Source organism: Lagopus leucura, unplaced genomic scaffold (genome assembly GCF_019238085.1).
Source record: "Lagopus leucura isolate 7727_CA_CO unplaced genomic scaffold, USGS_WTPT01 Super-Scaffold_100001, whole genome shotgun sequence".
In the NCBI taxonomy this organism is placed as follows: Eukaryota; Metazoa; Chordata; class Aves; order Galliformes; family Phasianidae; genus Lagopus; species Lagopus leucura.
Window position 1 is genome coordinate 90346598 of NW_024962262.1, and position 22389 is coordinate 90368986.

Here is a 22389-nt window from a genome sequence, read left to right on the forward strand (position 1 = left end):
TGACTGGCCAACACTTCGCCCTCTCTTTTAGGGAAAAGAAACCCCTAAGAAGAGCTCAGACTAAATGAAATCTCTTTTTCATCATCTCCAAAAATGAAATCAGTATCTATTATTTTGTTTACGATATATACATTCAGAGAACCCAAATACGTGATGATTCAAGACACCTATCGGAGAGCAGAAGAATCAATTTCATGTGGACAAGAGCAAGACCATTGCAGTAACAAACATCATCATATTTACGCATCTTGTCAAGGTAGCCTGAAGATAAAAAAAAATATATATATATCAAATTCTCAGGTGGATGATACACGGAAAATCTTCACTAGGGGGAAAATAAGACAGGAAATAAAACAGTAGTTTCAAAGCATGCAGACAATTAAAACAGAAGCTGGAAAAGGTATATTGCTAATGCTTTGTTCCATGCTTATCTGCAGAACTTCTGATCTCCAAAAATGAGCGTCCTGCTACTTGAGAGGATTAAGCTCACTTGCTGCAATCCATTTTCTCTCTCTCTCTCTACTGGAAAGGGCAGGAAAACCAGGATTAGCAAAAGTACTATTGGCTGACTGCTATGCCACACTTAATTACTGTATGCACAGCTGAGAGGAAAAATGTGAGTCAGACTTAAGCTGCCATCAGATAGTCAGCTGTATCTTCAGTTTCCTGATAGATTACACATAACATGTGCCATGTAAAAAGAGCAAAAAGGACCAAGTGCTTATTTCCACATCTCCAGTGTCCCCAAATATCTCTATAGAGCAATCTCAAGATTTTTTCCTTTGATTTTTCTCCGATTCTCCTTTCCCCGAGGCTTGAACAAAAGGTGCTTGTTACTGCCATATACGCACTCCAGAATCAAATATTGTGACATCAGGGAAACATGCAAAGAAATTCCCACACTGAACAGTTTTTAGCCTAACATGCTTTTTAATGAAGATATCCAGCACATGTTTTATTCCAGCAAAATAGCTTTCAAGTTATATGACTGAAGGCACATGTTTATAAATCCATGGGGCAAGATTTGACACTCTTGTGTAGACACCAGGAAAATTTGGTCTTCCACATCCATAACCCCAGCTAACAATGCCAGTCAAAAACCATTTTCCATCTTCATTGCTTTGACATGACAATGGCCCACCAGAATCACCCTGAAAAAAAAAAAAAAAAAAAAAAGAAAAAGTTGCATGCATTTAAAATCTGGAAAATTAAAAATGGGACAAAGTTCAATGGGTGATATTTTTCCTGACGAATTCCAACAGTGATTATATTTTCCCATCTGTATACTTCTAACTTTAGAATTCTTTGCTTTGTTTTTCCTCTTCTTGAAGCAGATGGGATTACACAGTTCTACCAAAGTTTACTCTTTCACAGGAGAGAGAGCTAGCTGGCACTCTTTAAAGGTATTAGGATGCTACTTTGTGAATTTGAAACATAAATCATAAAATTTACTTTCAAGTCTCAAAGCTAAACCCAGAATCTGCTACTAAATATGTATATCCATTTAGAGGTTACACACCTCAGGACACCAAATACCAAGCCTTTTCTTTTTTAAATAAAACTGTGATCATTGTGTTTAACATGCAATATCACTTTTTTCAAATTAAAAGCAAATGAAACAGATTGAATATATTAATATTTAGTTTTTCTTCACAAAAAACAACCACCCCCTCTCCCCCAACTAACTGTTGTCTTATAGTAGATATAAGTGAGTAGATAATATTTAAAGGTACACAGTGCCTAAAAATATGACAGTAGCTCAAGCAAAAGATATGCCACTGTTTGGGGAAAGTCTCTTGAATCAACTTTAAGCTTTCCTGAAAAACTCAGCTGTAGACATAACTTCTCAGAAACAACTGCTAGCAAATTGAGCTTTGCCAAATCATTGAATGTAAAAGATGATTTCCAGAAGCAAAACCTGAGTTGGAAAGATTTAAATGTTTGCAAGGGGATGCTTTCTTTCCATGCACATTTTTTTTGCTAGAATCAGTGAACTATTTTGCTTTAACTTTTAAAGGACCACAGCCTGGTCTGGTGATTGGTGACCCTGCACCGAGCACGGGGGTTGAAACTAGATGATCGTTATGGTCCTTTTCAACCCAGGCCATTCTATGATTCTGTGATATGATTCTGCAACATTCAGGTAGGAAGGCATACCAGTAGATTACCTAGTAAAGCCACCTGCTACCCAAAGCACGATCATCTTGAATTGTCTCACAAAATTAAATATTTAACTTTGAAGATCCATCTTTTATCCTTGACCACTAAGAAATTTATAGAGATAAACATTTAAATTTCTCTTTAATTACTGGGACAAAAAGAAACTGAAACAGCAGTAATTTTCATAAAACAGAACTCCTACAATTCTCTCAGCTCTAAAAACTGCCCAACGTATTGAGACATTGCAGAAATTCACCTCCAGGACGTTGAATTATGCCTTTCAGTAGTTCTGTCTTGACTGGCCAGAGAGATAAGCAAAGAAACAAATTCTCCAGTTAATGAAAATGATGTTTGACGTCAGTGGTCTCACAACCTGCTAGCAAACAGCTGGTACATGATATTCCACAGAAAACCCTCAGACACTTCTTGCCACAAGAGCCACTATGGCGTCTTACTTCTACATAGTGAAATCTAGAATATATTGAAGGTACCAAATCATCATCATAAAAACCAGCAATTTCACCTGCTACAACAAATGAAAATTCAGAACTTCACTTATTATTTTACAGCACTGCCAGAAATATTATGCATTTGAAAGTTTATATCTGGATGACTGCATCTTATCTGACTGCCCTGTAGTCATACACCAGAGAAAAGAATCCAGAAAAAAAGTCAAGGTAGGTTCTCAGTTTCTTCTTCAGCTGAGAGACCCTCTTGCCAGAAATAGCCTGCCTTCACCACACCACTATGTGCAAATTCTCTGGACCTAGGCTTGCGACTGAAGAGTCATGATCCTATTCATGCCCATCAAGCAGCAAATCTCTGAGAATACCCAAATTGCAGACTGGTTGATAGCTCTTTTACATAGCTGTGCTTCAGTAAAATGAGGCAACTTGCCAGTCAGTTCTTATGCCTCATCATGGGACAAAGAAAGACAAAATAAACTTGTGAGTTGTATTGAAGTACATACTTTGCACCCATCTCTTCTTCCAGACATTAATCCTGCACAAAACATTCTGGCTGTGATAATTCCATATGTGGAATGACACAATGTTTGGTCAATAATTTCTACCTCTGCTTTCTGAAGAATTGCAGCACCTTCATCATCTGGAAAACAAATTGAAAGGAACATGATTCAACAGAGCTTAACATATTACTTATTCATTGAAAGCAAAGCCATGAAGACTTCAGAAAATATTGCGTATATGTTTGAACTCCAAGCTATTCCAAATAGCCAACTATCAAAGTAAGGAAAGCCACTTCTAAGTATCATGCATCTATATAATGTGATCTTGGCCTTTTAACAAGATTGACCAAAAAGCCTTTTGTAATACCTTTTGTAAAAAGCCTCAAGATTTCCTTGTTCTTTTTTTTTTTTCCCCCCCCCCTCCCACTTTGGAAAGAAAATAGGACTTCCTAAAGGTATTTGGACTATTGGCAGGTCAGCATCTTGGGACTGTTCAGCCTGAAGAGGCTGAAGGCAGGAGGCCTTAATTTAATTTCCTTGCAGCAGGCAAGGAAAAGTCCATTTAGGCACTTAATGCACCTCCAAGAGTAACAAAGTGGAAAAATGATGCTGCATGACTCAGAGGAAGTGCAGCTTCCTCTAAGTTTTAGCTAGCTGAAGCACTCAAGTCTTCTAGATCCACAGGAGTGGTAGCCAATTTTCCTGAGCAAATGAAGGTATGTACATACCAGAACCTACTTCCAGAGGGAAGCAAATTGAAAGCATTACAATTTTGTGCATGCCCCAGAAGCAGAGGCAGGTATCCTGCACACAAGCCTGCAGCTGAGGATATTAAACTCACCCACTTCCTGCTTTTGGCCCCAACCTGTTATCCAGCACTTCTCACCACTGCGAACTTTGTGCGAGAAAGGAGGCACGCAGATTGGCTGAATGACATGGCTCATTGTATCTGGCCATGGCTTGCTCAGCTGCAGCAACGCAATGTCATAGTCATAGTTCCTGCTGTTGTAGTATTCGTGCACAATGATCCGTCTCACTGCAGATACAAACTTTGCATGGCCTTGTATTCGCATCCCCAAGTGAGCACGCCATGCTCTGGGGTCAGCCAGCCTGATTGGAAACAATAACACACACCAAATCTTCAAAAACATGTTCCAAAATGCACAATCTACCCCAGCAGTGGGACATGCAAAAGGAGGGCACATCATCCTTCAGTCCAGTTCAAACTGGAAGCTAAAGGTGTTTCAAGACATTAGCAATGTCTAGGAAGAGTTAGGAGGGAAGACTGCTTACTTGCTCCCTTGAAAGCAGTGAGCTGCAGATATAAGCCATTCTTTTGATATCACTGATGCCCCACAGTACGCAGCTCCCACAAAATGGAGGCTGACCTGCCAGGGCCATTCACCCTCCTTAGTGTTTGTACCACCCACAATCCGAGAGATGAGATTGCCACTCTTGCTGCTGCCGCAACCTGCAAGAGGTATTTCAAGTTATTGTCTCTATCCCATGAGAGTGCTTCCCACATAGGGTATGAAATAATCACAGAATCACAGAACTGCAAGGGTTGGAAAAGACCTCAAGAGCTCATCAAGTCCAACTCCCCTGCTGAAGCAGGTACTCTACAGAACATATTAAAATACAACATTATTTGAAGTTCATTTTCTTATCCTGCTTTAATCAGAGAACTCCTATATTCAATATCCTGTTCCTGAAACAAGAAGTGGCACCATAAATAAGGCACTGGCATGGGTAAGTTTATTTTCTAGCTCTGCCATAGAAGTTGGCTTCAGTCTTTCTTGTGTCAGAAATGTCAGAGCATCCATTGATTTAACAAGCAGCACAATTAATACGGTAAAACAGACAACTCAATCTCTTTCTCTTACTATTAGTCCTAACCTGAAAGGAGTCCTTGTGGTAAGTAAGTTCAGTAGTACCTACACACTTATTTCCAGCAAAAACAGTGGGAATGGTGCGGTTACAGTAATAGCTACATGTGTGTAGTTTGGTCATCTAATACCTCAGAAACCAAGTGGTTAAAAAATTACTTTGCTTGGAGACAATTGAAGGTCTGAAAGTGTTGTATATTACCAAGTCTGAAGTGATCAAGCCATGCCTCAGCTCAAAAAGCTTTGCACTAATTCAGAGAGCGATGGAGAAAGACGTGTGCAGGACCTTGTGCTTCTACTCTTGTGTGCACATAAAGCCTCTGCTCAGCAGTTTTATTCCCATGTTCCCAAAGGCTTATACCAGCACTTCCCAGCACACAACCAAAGAATCAAAAGCGGCATTAGTATTTAAAAAAAAAAAAAAAAAAAAAGGATGCACATGGCTTGTTAAGACGTCATACTGCATCCAAGGCAGGTGCTGGCAGGTTTGACATACAGCTACTGTGGCAGGAGCAGCTGAAGGCCAAAAAAAAAAAAAAATAAAAATACTATAGGACATTCACTTAAAGCAAGCGAATCCTATCCCATTTTTATTCCTACGGCACTAAGAATCACCTGTCTATTTTATAACAATATGAGCAAAAAGCTTGCACAGAGATTTCTTTATAAAGGTTTGCAACTAGAATCTAGACTGATGCTGTGAAATACTGAGGTCTTTCCCACCAAGAGACAGAGAAGTCAACCATTTTTGTTTCTCACTTCACCTGTGTCACTCCTGAAGTCTCAATACACTCTGACTCCAACAAAAATACTTGACTCTGCTGCAGCAGTGAGAATATTGCTTACCAGCTGGCCAAGTTCATTCTGCAGTTACCCTAGCTTCTCCACTGAAACTTCCCACACCTGTAAACCACACCTCCGACAGATACTGCAACCAGACATGACGTAAACTGATAGCTGACTGCTGTCCCACTATCACCAAGCAGATACCGTAAAAACCTCACTGCATGCTGCATGAGTAATACATACTCTAAAAGAGGAAGAAAGAAAGGGCTTTAAAATGGAAAATGTTCAAAGTACAAAACAGCAGGAGGGACTTACTGCAACTGCTTTCATCACTTCCATCAGTACAATCCACAGTCCCATCACATTTTGCATTTTGTTTCTTAATGCATATGTTATTCCTGCACCTAAATGTGTGGTTGGTGCAAGGAATACCTGAAATAGTTGTGTGCAAAAAGAAAGATGATTGTTGGAATGGCTTTACATGCAAACACACAGCTGCACAGACAAAATTAACACGTGTGTCAGTAGACTGGACAGAACATAGCAAAAAGCACTTTGCCTAGAATGGCTTCATCCAGTCTTTAAATTGAAGAAATTATTCAAGTCGAGCTGCATCTAAACTAGTGCCTGTGCTAAGCTGGAGGTGCCTTTGTACATAGATTGCCATTCATCTGTTCCCAGAGGATTAGTGAACATAAATATACTAGCAAAAACATGCCAATAGAGTAAGCGCTAGGCAAAGAAATGAAGAATACCCAGTACTCTGGAGTGGAACCTCTTTTATATCTCAACATTATATAGAATACAAACAAAAAAAATTGCAGTGGAAGCAATCTACTAATTGTATCCAATAATACTTCATTCCCCAACAGTTTTTTTCTCCATGCCTCACAATAAGGGATATCACGCCAAGGAATCTATTTTTCTTCTCCATAGACAGAAATATGCTGTGACCATTTACACGGATTGTCAAAGTTAAGCACCTCATAAACATTACAACTCTTTAAAAGTGTTACTTGCAGCTCTTGCTAGTGGGGCTCCCTTTCATATGCCAGTTTGTCTATTTGTTCTGAGAAGTTAAAGACTGTCTCAAACCACTCATGTTCTGCCAAAAACAAAACTTCCAAGGCATTTTAAAAGCATTGGCCTTATAACTCTGAGGACAGTTCCAAAGAAACAATCCTTTTTCTTGATATTTTACATATGGTAAAAGGAGTCCAAGAAATAATTTGCCAAAGATTTTACTTGAAGGAGATAAAATCTGGGAATTAAATCCCTAGATCTACATTCTGGACCCACAGTAGTTAATTCTCATGTCTCATTTCACTGAAACAGACGTTCATGAGTTCACAAAAATACAACAATTTAGATCAGTAACTACTTGTTTACAAGCGTAACAGAAAATTGAACAGAATTATAAAGCCTGTATTAGATTTGCCTCTTAACTCTTCACATACTGCATCTAGTATTCAAATCTGGATGGAGTAAATAATAGAACAAAAAGAACTGGAAAAAAAGGAACCAAGAGAGAAGCCTTACTGTTGGTGCAATTCTGCTCATCTTCTCCATTCTCACAATCGTTTACTCCATTGCAGACAAGCAAGTTATCCTGTATCGCAAAGCTGGAGTTACAGTTCCACTCAGGGACAACTTTAAAACATGAGTCAAGTCAGTTACAGAAGCATTATCACAATGCTAACACTACGCTTCTGACCATGTCCAGGTATCACTGTCATAGCTTCACTGCACTCTACTAGGATGATTTTAAGTGCCACATTACAACAGAGAAAATAAAGTGCAAAAGACTTCAGTAACCTATGCAAGTTCACACAGTGCCCCAGGTGGAATGGCTGGTGCTCTTTCAACCATAGGCATTTATTACCACTCTCATCTACCATCTCCAACACAATTTGCCATTCCTATGTGAAAATAAAATAATTAAACCTGAAATAGAACAGAACTTCGTGTTTATCAAGCATTTATCACAGGAAGAAAACCTAAAAAACAATCTCTTAGAACCATTTTTCCATATTAATTTTTTTCCTCTTGCTTTTCAATAACATACCTTCTCCATTCCTAGTTTCTTTTGTAAAATCCTCAAGAGACCAAACGATGGCCTGAACCTGGACACAGAAAGTTGGAAACATCTTTCTTTTTTTCTCCTAAAAGAATTTTCAGCTTTTTTTAGTTTGCCTCATAAGACTAGAGAATACATTCGATGGGTTTTGTAGTCCAGATCTCTGATAAGCGAATACAAACCACAGAAGAGTTCATCACTTTCGTCGAAGCAGTTGTTTACCCCATCACAGCGCTGCATCTGCTGGATGCATAAACCAGTAGAACACTTGAAATATCCGGGTGGACATGCTGGAGGTTTAAAAAAAAAAAAAATAAAAATCTCTAATTGCACGCCAATTAGAACAAGTGGTTGGTTATTCAGCGTACTGCATTCATCACCTAGCGCTCTTTGTAGTAACAACAAGATTGCAAACAAAACTTTGGCAATGAAAACAGGAAAAGCAGACTTCAATTGACTGATATTCATCACCCAATAAATTAAAGTGGATGATCTTACATTATTTTGGATTTTATTAAATAGGAAGGAAATAGCAAACAGATCTACAGATTTACAGATCGTGCAGGCAGAATGAAATGCAAGGCTTCAGGAGTTCACCAGGATTACTGCATATGCATGCTCTGGCCATACAGGAAGCTTTATGGACTGTGCAGAAGAAAACACATTCTATATGTACAGGAAACCAAAGCATGCTGCACGCGATCATAAACCTTAGCCACATAGCCTTGACAAGCTAGAAAAAATTATTGGTTTGCTGGTTACTTAGCTTAGAAAGATTAGCAGTAAAAAATTAATATCAACACAGTTTCCAGCATAAACATAATTAAGTCTAACCAAAGATAACAAGTTCTACTTCATAGGGCTAAAAATGCAGAGATAGGTTGAAAAAGAAAAATTGATCTTACGCTGGCTGATGTTATAGCTGCCGTACTCCACCAGAAGGGGCTTCTCTGACACCTTTGAACTGCACTGAAGCTCAATGTTAACAGCAGAGCTTGCAATGTGGAAGACTGTTTGGTGATCAACATAGAAACCGCAGTACCTAAAAAAGATCAATAGATTTCTAGAGCAACCTGCATCAAAATTATCTTACATCCAATTTAAACATCAGCATCACTGATATTCAACAATACATAGTAGCACACCTTAATTAAGAACCAAAATCTGGAACAGCATCCAAATTCCCTAAACACTAGTGTATAATCAATGAATATACAGATGTTATAATTATGAAGTAAACAAGAGAGTTTTGGCTAAGCAGATTATTATATCAAAAAGAAAATAGACAGAATGCTTATCCTTGTCCTGGGTTCACTGCAAAACTCCAAAGGGGGGATCCTTTCCAAAGGGAGATTCTTTCCCACTGGTAGTCAGCTCTTAAATGGTCTAGGAGAGGTAGAGCCAGGTTCCACCCCTTCCAGCAGCACAGGTGCCTTCACCTGTGCTCCCATGGCTGACTCATTGCTCATCTCAGGTGATCAGAGGTTCAGGCCGTGATTCAGCAGTTCCCATACAACTAGTGATCCTTAATTTCTCAGTACAACCACCTCTACGCATGCAAGCAGAATGTTTTACCAGAAATTCAAAAGCACTAGAAACGTAATGAAGAAATTTATTGTCAAACACAGTACTTCCATCACCACTGCTGCTAACTCTTTTCAAAAGATCTGAATTCTTGGGAAGACACAAGCAGTTTGGTGTGAAGGGAAATGTCATACAGTTGAGAGCCAAGTTTAGCTGCTCTCATTTTAAGGAATGCCTCTAAAGAAGGGTGTGGAGTTTTATCAGGATAAAATTGGTCTGACAATTTTGGTGGTAGAGTAAAAAAGATTTAGAGAAACTGAAAATATTTCTTCTTATCCGCTCATCTTTCATCCATCATTAAAACTGCAGAATTTAACTTTTGAAATTCATATCTTCAAATACCCATTCTAGATGAAAAAGTCCACTGGATACACATCTAACTTTGAGCTATTATTTGGTAAATAATTTCCTTGTACTTCTTAAGTATCCCTTAACTCAGAGAAACCTAAAAGCTCACAGATCCCAAGAAACATTTAATCCATTCACTGCCACTTTCATCAAAGATGCCAAGAATGTTGCAGCAGGCATTTAGATGCTACTCTAGCTACGGAGGAAATAATAGGAATAATAATAATAATAATAATAATAATAAAGAAAAAAAAAATCTACCCTCTTTAAAAGGAAGATGTTGCTGGATAGGATTTAAAAACTGGATACAATTTTACACGTGGTAAAACTTTGACAGTTTAGGCTGTACTACAAGTAGAGCTAAGCTCCTTTCCCTCTGTCTGAACAACAATGAATAATACCAAATACATCACTTACAAGAAAACCATGTGGCTTCAAGTCTCTTGTCAAAAAGAGTACTTACTAGTCTAAAATAGACAGAAAAGCAAAAGCATCTGTAATAGTTCTTAGCACATTTAGCATATACATTTTCTTGACAGCAGTGAGAAGCCACATAGTATGTTTAAAGTGAACTTGAATGCAAAATGAGTTATTTTATTGTTAAACAGACTGATGCAGTCATACCCAGAGGTAAGTTTTTCTCTTGTTTATTTTTGCAATGCAGAAGTGATAGCTGAGAATGGAGGGAAACTACGGCATTTCTTCAGAGCAGCACTTCACATCAATAAACACAGGCAACCTCTCTGTCAGTGAGAATTTTAGCTAAAGCAGCTTATTAACTGCAAATCCTCCAACTAGGCAAAGCAACATATTCTGTATAACCCCTGGAAAAAAGACAAGGACTGAATGCAACCACACAGTTCTTGTCTCTGGTTGCACGAAGCTGACTCGAGAAGTCAAAAGAAACCTCATCTGCACCATCTTCATAAATATAAACATGAAGAATGGAATTATGTTTTAAGCTGCCATTTCAGGGAGCCAAAGAGTTGGTGTTCTGTTTTTTGTTTGCTCACAAAAAATTGAGAGCATGCGCTATTTTGTAGTTCTTCAAAACTAACCCCTGAATATATTTCTGAGGGTCATACTCTGACGTTTGATTCTGTGAAATATTTAATGAATAGGCTTATTTAAAAGTGAGTCTTTCATGGAAAAAACTCTTGCAATATGAACTCATCATCAGATTTTGCCTTTATTTAATCCATCTCTCAGCAACCTCTAAGACTTCAGTTTCTTCCACTTATTTCATAAAGAAGACCAAGAGAAACCTACAAAAACACACCATGTTGTCTGTTTTTACCAGCTTTTTTCATGCCTGTGTTATTGGGCCACCAATTCCCATTAAGATACAATGTTAGTAGCTTCAGGCAAACTGAATCATCTCTACAGAAGTACAACCTGGTATCAAAGAATAAGGAAATGTTTCTTCCTCTACTTGTAGTTTTAGTAATGAGTTCAGAAATTCACTTTCAGATCTGATCTTACTGATGTTTCCATTTGAACAATTTAAAAAAAATTAGAATTCAACCTCCCAAATTTAGCCTTGCCTCATCATTCACTGACCTAAAAATGATTTTAAAAATTATAGAAGAAATGGGTGGAAAATAGCAATATTGATGTAAATAAAAAGCATTTAAAAATGGCATACCTTGACAGCCCACCTCTGTGGTTTCTCTTTCAAAAGCCAGTGACTGGAATGAGGAAGGAGTTTATTTCCAATAAGCTCATTGTAGTACCTTTCACTGATAACTCAATTAAGCTTGGTGTCATGAGCAATCATGGAGTTTACTTATACTTAAAAGTGTTTCTACAGTCACCCTAGACTTACATCAGGGTCTACTAGACATTCATTTTCACCCACACTTCTCATTTCTTTCTCCCCAGTGAAAACCAAGGGCATTTTCAGCCTCCTGAAGCTTTTCATTAGATTCTTCTTTATTTTTTTTAACGTGCTATTTATGAAAGTTCAGTTACGTCATCAACCATAGTGAAAAAAGAATCATAAGAGACACAAGTGAATTATTTGTCTTAGTGTAAACTCTCAAAGGAACCATGGTAGTGATAACAAAGTTTATATTGGTAGTGTTTGTTTAACAATGTATGCAGAAGTACTTACATGTGTTCATTAATTTTCCACCATCCTCGTTCACATCCTTTAATATTCTTCTCACTGATGGTATAGTTATGAAACTTCAGAGCTATACCGAGGTTCTTCTGTGGAGTCTGTTGTGAGTAAGAAGGACAGTGCAAGGCAGCTTCCTTTTCCTTTTGTGAACATAGCTCATGATAGACTTCTGAATTATCTCAGCAATTACAGTGCTTGGCAGTGCCAAGTTCTGGGAGCTGTGCTGACTTCCCTGACTCAACATCCAGCACCTGAGACACCTGGCAGCTATTAGCCCTCAGTCAAAGCAAAGGCTGGCAAAGGGCCACCACAGCTGCAGGCTTTCTTCCCCTCTAGCCAACAGCCCTTTCATCTTCAAAAAGCCACTGTCCATAGATAGAAGGCAGCTTTTGTGTCAAGATCAAAGCATTCAAATGCATCCAAATTTACTTGCACAGGGACAGACAGCCACAGTGGATTGTTAGCAAAGACACTGCACCTGTGCCACCTTTGAAATGCTAGGGATTATTTCAACAATAACATGGTAGCTTTTTCTGACATGTTCAGTCAAGGACTTGCTAACATTATGGAAAATATTTTAAGCCTAGCAGTATCATAAGAGCTAATTGTAGCTTCCTTTATTAAAAGAAACAGAACTTTTTAAGAAACACTGCTGCCTCTTGTAAAAGCAAGGGCTGAGTCACAGCAAGAATTAAGAAATGAAGATTTTTCCTCCTTTCTTACAGAAAATACCTAACGCAGAAAATTTCAGTATCAAACTACAGGGAAATTAAACTGTTTTGAGAAAAAAAAACACAGACAACTCCCAAGACTTATGTTGGCAAACTGTACTTCAGAAGTTCAGGCTTAAGTTTAGCAAAAAGGTCATCACCATAATTTTCTAGAGGAGAAAAAAGCTGCAGATCTTGGCTAGCTAGACATCACAGAATCACAAGGTTGGAAACGACCTGCAAGATCATCCAGTCCAACCACCCTCCCATTCCTATCAGTGCCACAAGCTACTAAACCATCTCTGATAGCTCCTCCTCCAGGCGCCTCTTGAACACTGCCAGGGATGGCGACTCTACCACCTCCCTGGGCAGCCATTCCAGTGCCTGACCACCCTCTGAGAGAAAAAGTTTCTCCTAACATCCAACCTAAACCTCCTCTGGTATAACTTCTTGCCATCTCCTCGGGTCCTACTATTTGCCTGGGAGAAGAGGGCAGACCCTTTTACACCACAACCTCCCTTCAGGAAGTTGTACAGTGCAATGAGGTCTCCCCTGAGCCTCCTCTTCTCCAGACTAAACAATCTCAGCTCCCTCAGCCGCTCCTCATAAGACTTGTGCTCCAGACCCCTCACCAGTTTCGTTGCCCTTCTCTGGACACGCTCCAGGGCCTCAATGTCTTTCTTGTAGTGAGGGGCCCAAAACTGAACACAGTATTCGAGGTGCGGCCTCACCAGTGCTGAGTACAGGGGGATGATCACCTCCCTGCTCCTGCTGGCCACACTATTTCTAATGCAGGACAGGATGCCGTTGGCCCTCTTGGCCACTTGGGCACACTGTCGGCTCATGTTCAGCTGAGCATCAACCAACACCCCCAGGTCCCTTTCCTCTTCACAATCATCCAACCACTCATCCCCAAGCCTGTAACGCTGCCTGGGGTTGTTGTGGCCAAAGTGCAGAACCCGACACTTGGCCTTGTTAAACCTCATCCCATTCATCTCAGCCCAGCGATCCAGCTTACCTAGATCCCTCTGCAGGGCCTCCCTGCCCTCAGGCAGATCAACACAACCTCCCAACTTGGTGTCATCTGCAAACTTACTCAGGGTACACTCAATCCCTTCATCTAAGTCACCAATTAAGATATTAAACAGGATGGGCCCCAGTACCGACCCCTGGGGGACACCACTTGTAACAGGTCTCCAGCTGGACTTCACTCCATTGATCACCACCCGTTGAGCACGGCCCTCCAGCCAGTTCCTTATCCAACGGAGGGTAAAACTGTCCAAGCCATAGGCAGCCAGTTTCCGCAGAAGGATACTGTGTGAGACCATGTCAAAGGCTTTGCTGAAGTCTAGGTAGACTACATCAACTGCCTTTCCCTCATCTACCAGTTTGGTCACCCAGTTGTAGAAGAAGATGAGGTTGGTCAAACACAACCTGCCTTTCATGAACCCGTGCTGGCTGGGCCTGATCCCGTGGACAAGCTGTGTGATCTCTCCCAGGAGGATTTGTTCCATGACCTTCCCTGGCACTGATGTCAGGCTGACAGGCCCGTAGTTCCCCGGATCCTCCTTACGGCCCTTCTTGTAGATGGAAAGACTAATGTCATCAGAAAATGCGTAATAAAATTATCTTAATAAAAAAAAACTTCAAATGATTTGTGTTCAGGAAAGTGGCTGAAAAAATAAGTAGAAGGATTCTAAAACAAAGTAGTCTGTGGGATTGCATTGTTTGAACAGACTAACTTACAAGAGAACAATCCAAGTTATTACACATAATGAAAATAGACTGAAAGAAATTATCAGAGAAGCAGCAATACTGGTGTGAGTAGAGGAAAAAGGTTCCTTTTTGTCCTCTTCATTTTTCCTCCAATTTGAGAAGTTTGAAAGAGGAGAATAAATCTTTAATTCCTACATTTTCTGCAGTGAAGCAATTCTGCAAGCTAAATGTCAAAATTTATTTCTTCTCAGCTCTTTATCTTTGTAATGAATCAGACAAATTAGAGTGTTTGCTACATTAAGAATAAATGCACTGAAAACAAAACCAAGAGAGCACAGACAGCTATTCAGCTGTGCCTTTTCTAGGAACTGCCATATCTGTGAGGATGAAGATGACCTCTTCTCAATTGTTTCTGCTATATTTCCAGGCACTGTGCTCTCAAAACAAGTAACAGCACTCAGAAAGAAGTCTGTGTTACCTGGAAGTTCCACGCACAAAGACATTTTGGAGGGTAATAGCTTGGGTAATAAGGACTTGTGATTCTCCCTTCATAGCCAATTTTCTCTTTTGTCACTATGGCTTTTCCACACCCTTGAGAAAAAAAAGGAGGCAAAAGATGGTAAACCATCTACTTCCAGCAAAGCTATTTAGTTAGCTACGCATTCAAGTCTTACCCATATTTCACTGTAAAACTGGACAAACTTAGGAATTATGTTTATGTGGTTTCAAGTTGTCATGAATTACCCTTTTCCAGTTTTGCAGACAGATAAGGGTTGTAAACTCTAAGAACACTTGCTGAGATTCTGCTTGATGAGAGGTACATGCAACAGAGTAAGCTCATATCGCCCATTGGATATTCTAAGGCTGTCAGAAAAGATTGCAAACTTAGGCTTTAGCTCAGAGGTTTGGGAACAACAATGTTTTTTCCTTCTTTAAAGAGAGCTCTTTACTGGGATGTTGACTTCTGTCTTAGCTCTGTGGGACCAGGAGAAAACAATATGAAGCACTATCAGCCTCCTGGAAGCCAAAACGTGTTTTTATAACATATCAATGCATTTAGACAGTTTAAAAGCAAACAAAACCAAACAAGTAACAACGTACCCTGAACATAAAGTTACTTATGATGCAAAATTAATCATGTGCTTTCACGATGGCATTTCAGTGCTTAATCACTCTCACCACTGAAAGTAAGCAGTGCTTTTTTGAGCAGCTTAATTGCAGCTTCATTTCCTCTTTTGGATTGCGTTATACTTTTGTCTTTACGCTACAAGGGTGAGGTTCCTTATACTCTTTATCATTGTGACCGATTTCTTCAAGATTAAATCAACAAAAGGCAGAAGAGTTTTAATGAACAAGCATAACTGAGTCCTTTGTGTTACTGAGGAAGCAGAGACCAACAATCATACGCAGACAGAGCTACTGAAGTTTTTCTCTCTCAAATTCTCAGTACTGAGTCCTTCCACCTTTAACATTATCATCAAGACCCAAATAAAGAGAAAGGCCCAAGCACTGCCACATCTGGAATAACAACTCCACCTACTGGCACACTGCAGCTCTGACCTACTAAGTTCAATCAGTGCTGGCTCAGCTTTCTACATTCATATTTTGTGTAGACTGCTAATCTGAACAGCTGAAATTTCTCCTGAGCCACTTAACAATGCAGAGGAGATAAAGGAGAGATAGGAACGTAGGGAAATACTGAGATACAGAATTGTAAGGAGTCATTTATTCATAGCAAGGAACATGATAGCCACTTAGGGCTTTCAGGTAGAAAGAATACAATAAATGCATTTCCATGCATAACAAACTCACTTTCTTGTGTAATGACCTCAAAATAGCCATGGAATCCCTTCTGTTCCTTTACGTGTGCTGCCTTAAATATTACCAGCATCAGATTATTCGTGGACACAAGTGACACCAAGGAATCAGCTGGTTCGCAAGCCCTAAGAGGGGTGGGGGGAAGAAAAGAGTAATTTGCATCAGCAACAGGTTGTTCCCATTCTGAGTTTTTCCCTGCTGCGGTGCTCACGCACTTTAAAGCCTAGTTTAAAAAATCCATGCATTTAAACTCAGAAGTGCCTCTAATTAGACCAGTTAGAAACACCACTGATCTCTATTAACAGAAACTTAGAATGATTTAGGCTAGAGGACCTGAAAAGTCATTCTGTTTCAAACCCCCTGCTGTGAGCAGGGTTGCCAAGGATCCCATGCAACCCATCCTTGGGATGGGGCATCCACAAACTCTGGGCAGGCTGTGCCAGTACCTTATCACTCTTAGAGCAAGAAGTTTCTAACATCTAAGCTAAACATCTCTTTTAGTTTAAAGCCATTCTCTCTTGTCCTATCACTATCATGCTGTGTAAAAACTTAGTCCCCCTCCTGCTCATAAGCTCCCTTCAAATACTGGAATGCCCCAGCAAGGTCTCACTAGAGCCTTCTCTTCTCCAAGATAAAGAAGCCCAACTTATGTGGAAGACAAGTTCTCTTACAGGAAAAAATTATGACATTTTCTTCCACTTAACATCTGCTTCCCACTGATAAAGAGAAAATTCCATCCATTAATGCACAAACTTTTCATATTTCATTATGCATGTGAAGATGCACTCTATTTGAAAAAATAAAGAAGAATCTGAAGAATACATAACAATTTCTTTAACATTTCCACCTCTTTACAGGGATAAAAAAAAGTATTTTTGGCATTGTGTGCATAAGCGATAAGAGTATTTTAAACAAAGCAAAAAAAAAAAAAAAAATTAATATGACAAATCCTCAGAAAAGATTTTCAATGAAATCTTAATGAGAATGTATACTTACCGATACAGTATCTTATGCTTGATTGGCATCAAAGAGTCATAAATAGTTAGTGAGTCAGTGATGCAGTTATCTGCTTCAATCTGAAGGGATACTACTGAAAGACGAATAAGATGGCCCACTAATGCTATCAGTTTCAGATAGCAGATTGTTCCCCCAGAGGTAGCATGGATATCCAGAGGAAAATGCTCATGTAGACGATCAGCATGCAGATCATACATACAATTTGTTCCTGTGGAAACATCACATTTTCAGGGCTGGAAACCTGCTTGAAAACTCTTAAATCCACGCAGAGTACAAAAAAAAAAAAAGCCTAAATATAATTTTGAACTAAAGCAATGTAAGAATGTTTGCATGCTTGCATATCCAAACAGGAAAACAAAGTAGTCTGTGCCACTCACTGTTTTTATTCTACTTAAGAGTCTGTAATAAAGGAGAAGTCTATTCATAAAGCTAAAGAGCATGGCAAAGAGTATTGTAAATAAATAGCTGTAAGGGTACTCATATAAAAGCTCTGCCATTTTGTCCAGAGTTAACAAAGATCTGCAACAATTATTCCCTAGGAAATGTTCAGATTCACCTATACAGTTCCAATACAGGTTGGAAGTGATTCTAGAAACTCTTTTAACCTCCTGCACAAAGTAGAGTCAAAATGAACTCAGATCAGGATTTTGTAGTGTCAAGTCTTAAAAACACTCGCAGTATTAGAAGTCACTGTTAGAAAATAAGTGCTATAAAAAATAGACAATACAACCTAGCCTAGACAAACTGTTTTTATTAAAAAACAACTACAAAAGCACATAACATATATTAGACAAAAATCACCAAAAAGTTACCCTACTTACATACAATTTTCAAACTGGGCTGAATAAAGCAAGGCTTTCAAGTCAAATATATTGAGGTGGTTGTTTCAATTAAATATGGCAGTCCCCATTCAGCAAAATGCTTAGGGATTTTTTTGTTTGGTCATACCTAGAACTCTTAACATAGCACTTGGAAAGGTGAGAAGGAACAAACAAGCAAATTAGCAAAAATAAAACTCAGTAAATATTTGCATGAATCTCTATCTTCTAAGGAGACAAGTGGACAAGTGTCTGAAATAGTTACATTAATGGAACTTCAATTAGAGCACTGTGAAAATTTGCACTCACTCATCAATTCCGATTGACTGCTGGTATTTTAATCACTAGATGTTTAAGACAGGAAGAGGCAGGCCTTGCCCAAGTTCCACTTTTTAGTTACAATCTTGAAACTAACGCTATAAATGCTTGAGAACATTTTGTCAGAATCACATGCCATTCAAGTTCAATTACAGTTATAATAGTTCAACCAAAGCTCTAAATAGTTGTTTCTTCCTTTTTTTTTTTTTTTATCCCCAGAAATTTTTTTTTTTTTTTTAATAGTAGTTCTTTCTGCATATTTTCTTGCCCCCTAACACAGCCAGTTTTAAATCAACAGAAATTCCTTAAAATTCTATTACTGTCATCATTGCTACAAAGTGAATTGCACTGTGACTAGCTCTTTGCTGGGAAAAAGCATGACACATAGAATTCAGAGCTAGCCCTGGTGCTAGAAGGAATCAGAGTCATTGAACCATAGAATGGCTCAGGTTGGAAGGGACCTTAAAGACCGTTCAGTTCCACCACCTTGCCACGGATAGGGCTTCCACACACTGGATCAGGTTGTCCAAGGCCACATCCAACCTGGCCTTGAATGCCCCCAGGGATGGGGAAACCACAGCTTCCCTGCGCAGTCTGTGCCTCACTGCCCTCTGTATGAAAATTTTCCACTTAACATTTAAACTAAACCTCCCATTTTTAGTTTAAAAATATTCTTCCTTTTGTCCTACCATTATCTTCACATGTAAACAGTTGATATCCCTTCAAAGCTCCCTTCAAGCTCTGGAAGGTCCCAGAGATGTTTCCCCAGACCTTCTCTTCTCTAGACTGAACAATCCCAGCTACTTGAACATTTTCTTCATAGGAGAGATTCTCTTGCTCTCTGATCATCTTTGTGGCCTCCTCTGGACCTGCTCCAACTGCTCTATGTCCTTCTTGTGCTGAGAGTCCCAGACTTGGCTGCAGCATTGCAGCTAGAGCCTCATAAGCATAGGAAGAGGGGAAAAAATCACCTCCCTCTCCCTGCTGGCCACCCCTCTTTTGATGCAGCCCAGGATACAGACGGCCTTTCAGGCTGCAGGTTCATGCTGTTAGCTTGCCTCAAGCTTCTCATCCACCAGGACCCCCAAGTCCTTCTCCACAGGGCTGATCTCAGCTAGTTCTTCTCTCAGACTGTACACATACTTGCTATTGCCTTGGCCAAAGTGCAACACTTTGCACTTGGCCTTGTTGAACCCCAGTAGGTTCATATAGGTCCATTTCTCAAGCTTTTCAAGGTCACTCTGGATGGCATCCCTTCCTTCTGTTTTATCAACGGCACTACAGAGCCTGATCTCATCAACAAACTTACTGAGGATGTACTTAATCCCACTTCCATCTTTTCACCATATTCTACAGACCTAAGCAGACATAATCAAGGAAACCTGGGAAACAAAACTGCATCAATACACGATCTTCTGAACTGTCATAGCAATTCATATTGTTACTCTCTTGCAACTTCACTGATATGAGCACTACTCATAGAAAACAGTTGTCAGCTGTGACAGACCGCACTGTTAGTCTTTGAAAGATGTTTAGAACATGGCAGGCCATCCTTACCCCTTTATGTGTAATATAATAGGTTAAAATCCTAATAAATAAATGAAATTTAAAAAAAAAAAACAACTATTCTTCTGCCCTGGAACACTGACTGGAAAATGAAATTGCTATGCAAGCGAGCAACAATATATTTCTGTTATGTAATTAAAATGTCCATAAAGATGTGCAAAAGAAATATTACAATAAATTGTGAACTTTGGAATTTGAACTACTAAAAAAGGATTTAAGTTTGTCATAGCCAGTTCCAGGATTGACTGTAATGCACTAATATGACTTGACTGTGAAGGGCAAAACAGAAACCAAAAGATCATCAGATGCTACATTTCTCATAGCAGGAAATCTACTACCAGATTTTTTGGGGGGATAACTGGAAAGATTAATGTCATCAGACAAGGTATAATGAAACTATCTTAAACAAATGTAAACTCCCAACTATTTGTGTTCAAGAAAGCATCTGGAAATATTAAAGAGAAAGGATACTAAGAAAAAATAGTCTGTGGGATTGTGGTGTTTTAGAAGGCAACAATACAATTTAAGCAGGTTGCTCTGAAAGAAACATTTCCTATTTATTACCCTGGAAATAGATACAGTAAATTCTCAGCTACAAAACGCTGTTTTTCCAACAGAGTCACTACCATTAGCTATGCATTTTTACCAACGATGAACAAGAACTTGCATGCTACACTTGTACAAATCTGCATCTGTACAGGTGACCCAGTGTCACCATATGTATCACCTACTGCCTCACTGTGCTCACATCTACTGTTTGGTCTCCATAAGCATTCAGTTAACATTAATGAATGCCAGTGGATGCCACTTTTTTTCAGATGGAGGAATTCAATGACATACCTTAGTTTCACACTCACTTCCTGGTCTAGTATTATATATGAAGGCTTTTGATCCTGCTTGCAACGGGGAGGTTGGAGCTTGATGATCCTTGAGGTCCCTTCCAACCCAAGTCATTCTATTCTATGATTCACTGCCAGATCCCATTTTGTCAGACTGCCCCTCTACTGCCATCTCTCACATGGCAAAATGTAAGAGAATACTGACAAGAAGGTTCAGCATCTACTGCCATGCCACCAACATCTGCTTCTGAGTTCGTGGGCCAGTATAATAAAATAGGAAGCATTACTTTCAGAGCAGCCCTTATGCAAGTTAATATCTCAAAAATCATAGATATGGAGGGGAATAAAGTCCTTAAAAATCAAGAGTGTGATTTGACAACAAGAAGAATAAGCCTGTGTCAAGAGCAAGAGATACCAGCAAGCCCGTCTGACTGACAGCTGCTAAATCAAAGACTTAACAGGTAGCTCAAAGTTGGTTAGTATATTAATGCTTAGCCTAGCAGTGTTTTTTTCTAAGTATCTACTGCACGTGCTAACGAACAGAGCTGCGACTTACTTTTGAACTCTTCTTGTCTACTTGTAAAGTCTCTACATACCAGCAAAGAATCTCACAGGGAGGTTTAAAACAATAAATCAGACAGGAATATAAGCTGTGTCTCCCACTACCCTGGCTAAATTGAACTGTTTGGACTAACTTCTGCTGGGGAATTTGTTTAAAAGAAAAATGCATCATTAACCTTGGAGAAAAGGGAGTAAGTAGCATAAAGGATAGACAAAAGCTTTGTTTTTGTTCAGGGTAAAAGCTAATACACAGATTTAAATTCAGCACTGCCCAGATTAGAACAGGTTTATATTATTTTCAGCACAGAGTAATTGGCAAACAATTGCTAAGTTTATTCTCCACAATGCCACTGATACAGTCAAAGTTTAACAGTCAAAATGAAGGCAGATAGTTTCTGTATTTGTCACATGCAAAACTCTTGGTCACTCTAATAGCAAGTAAGCAAGAAATGCCAGGGCTGAATTTAACCCTTTTAAAGTTTAAATTAATATGGAGAAGTACCTTTGAGTCTTAAGACATGAATTAGAACTCATTCTCTACCTCTGCCAGGAAGCTGCCAAAATGGTGAATTACCTGTTCCTGTTGTTGACCAGTAATCTGACCGAAGACCTGCTGCACAGAAGAAAGGTCAGTCGGGGAGGTTTATTCACATAAAGCTTGATCTGTCCTTTGTTCACAGAGCTAAAAATCTTAACCTACATTGGAACTAATTACATTAAACAGGGTCTTGAATCCTTCCCTGCTAATTTCTTCCCTAAACAGGAATGGCATAGTGTATACAAGTTGCTTAATGAATAGGCAGCTTTATAATATATATGTATACTGTTTAAGTCTAATACAGCTGTGAAAAAAAAGTCTCCTTTTCAGTGGAGTGGGGTGAAGTTTGATCCTTGCATAAAAAGAGACCCATCACCTTTTGACACCTTCTAAGTCATAGCCTAAGCCAAACCTAAGCTGGCTGCAAGGTGTCAGGCTTAGCTCCAGAATTAGAAGATAAACACTCCAAGTACAGAAAGGATTGCTTTTGTACCTTAATTTGACTTCCAATCTTTTCTTTTCTACAACACCAGCCCCTCTCCCCCCATGAGAAGCACA

The 22389-nt window shown here is 39.2% G+C and overlaps 1 protein-coding gene across 1 annotated transcript in view; it reads right to left on the bottom strand.

Moving 5' to 3' along the window:
- Window positions 1-921: 921 nt before the first annotated feature.
- The window catches only part of TMPRSS7 (transmembrane serine protease 7), a 34690-nt gene continuing 13222 nt past the window's right edge, over window positions 922-22389 (bottom strand). Inside the window, exons 7-19 of the mRNA XM_042867570.1 lie at window positions 21868-21906; window positions 17171-17399; window positions 16169-16299; window positions 14835-14947; window positions 11922-12028; window positions 8782-8918; window positions 8059-8166; window positions 7339-7449; window positions 6115-6231; window positions 4421-4598; window positions 3969-4237; window positions 3131-3267; window positions 922-1151 (exon numbers count right to left, since the gene is read on the bottom strand). Of these exons, the coding sequence (XP_042723504.1) occupies window positions 981-1151; window positions 3131-3267; window positions 3969-4237; window positions 4421-4598; window positions 6115-6231; window positions 7339-7449; window positions 8059-8166; window positions 8782-8918; window positions 11922-12028; window positions 14835-14947; window positions 16169-16299; window positions 17171-17399; window positions 21868-21906 (1847 nt within the window). The 3' untranslated portion in view covers window positions 922-980. The remainder of the gene's footprint in view (window positions 1152-3130; window positions 3268-3968; window positions 4238-4420; window positions 4599-6114; window positions 6232-7338; window positions 7450-8058; window positions 8167-8781; window positions 8919-11921; window positions 12029-14834; window positions 14948-16168; window positions 16300-17170; window positions 17400-21867; window positions 21907-22389) is intronic.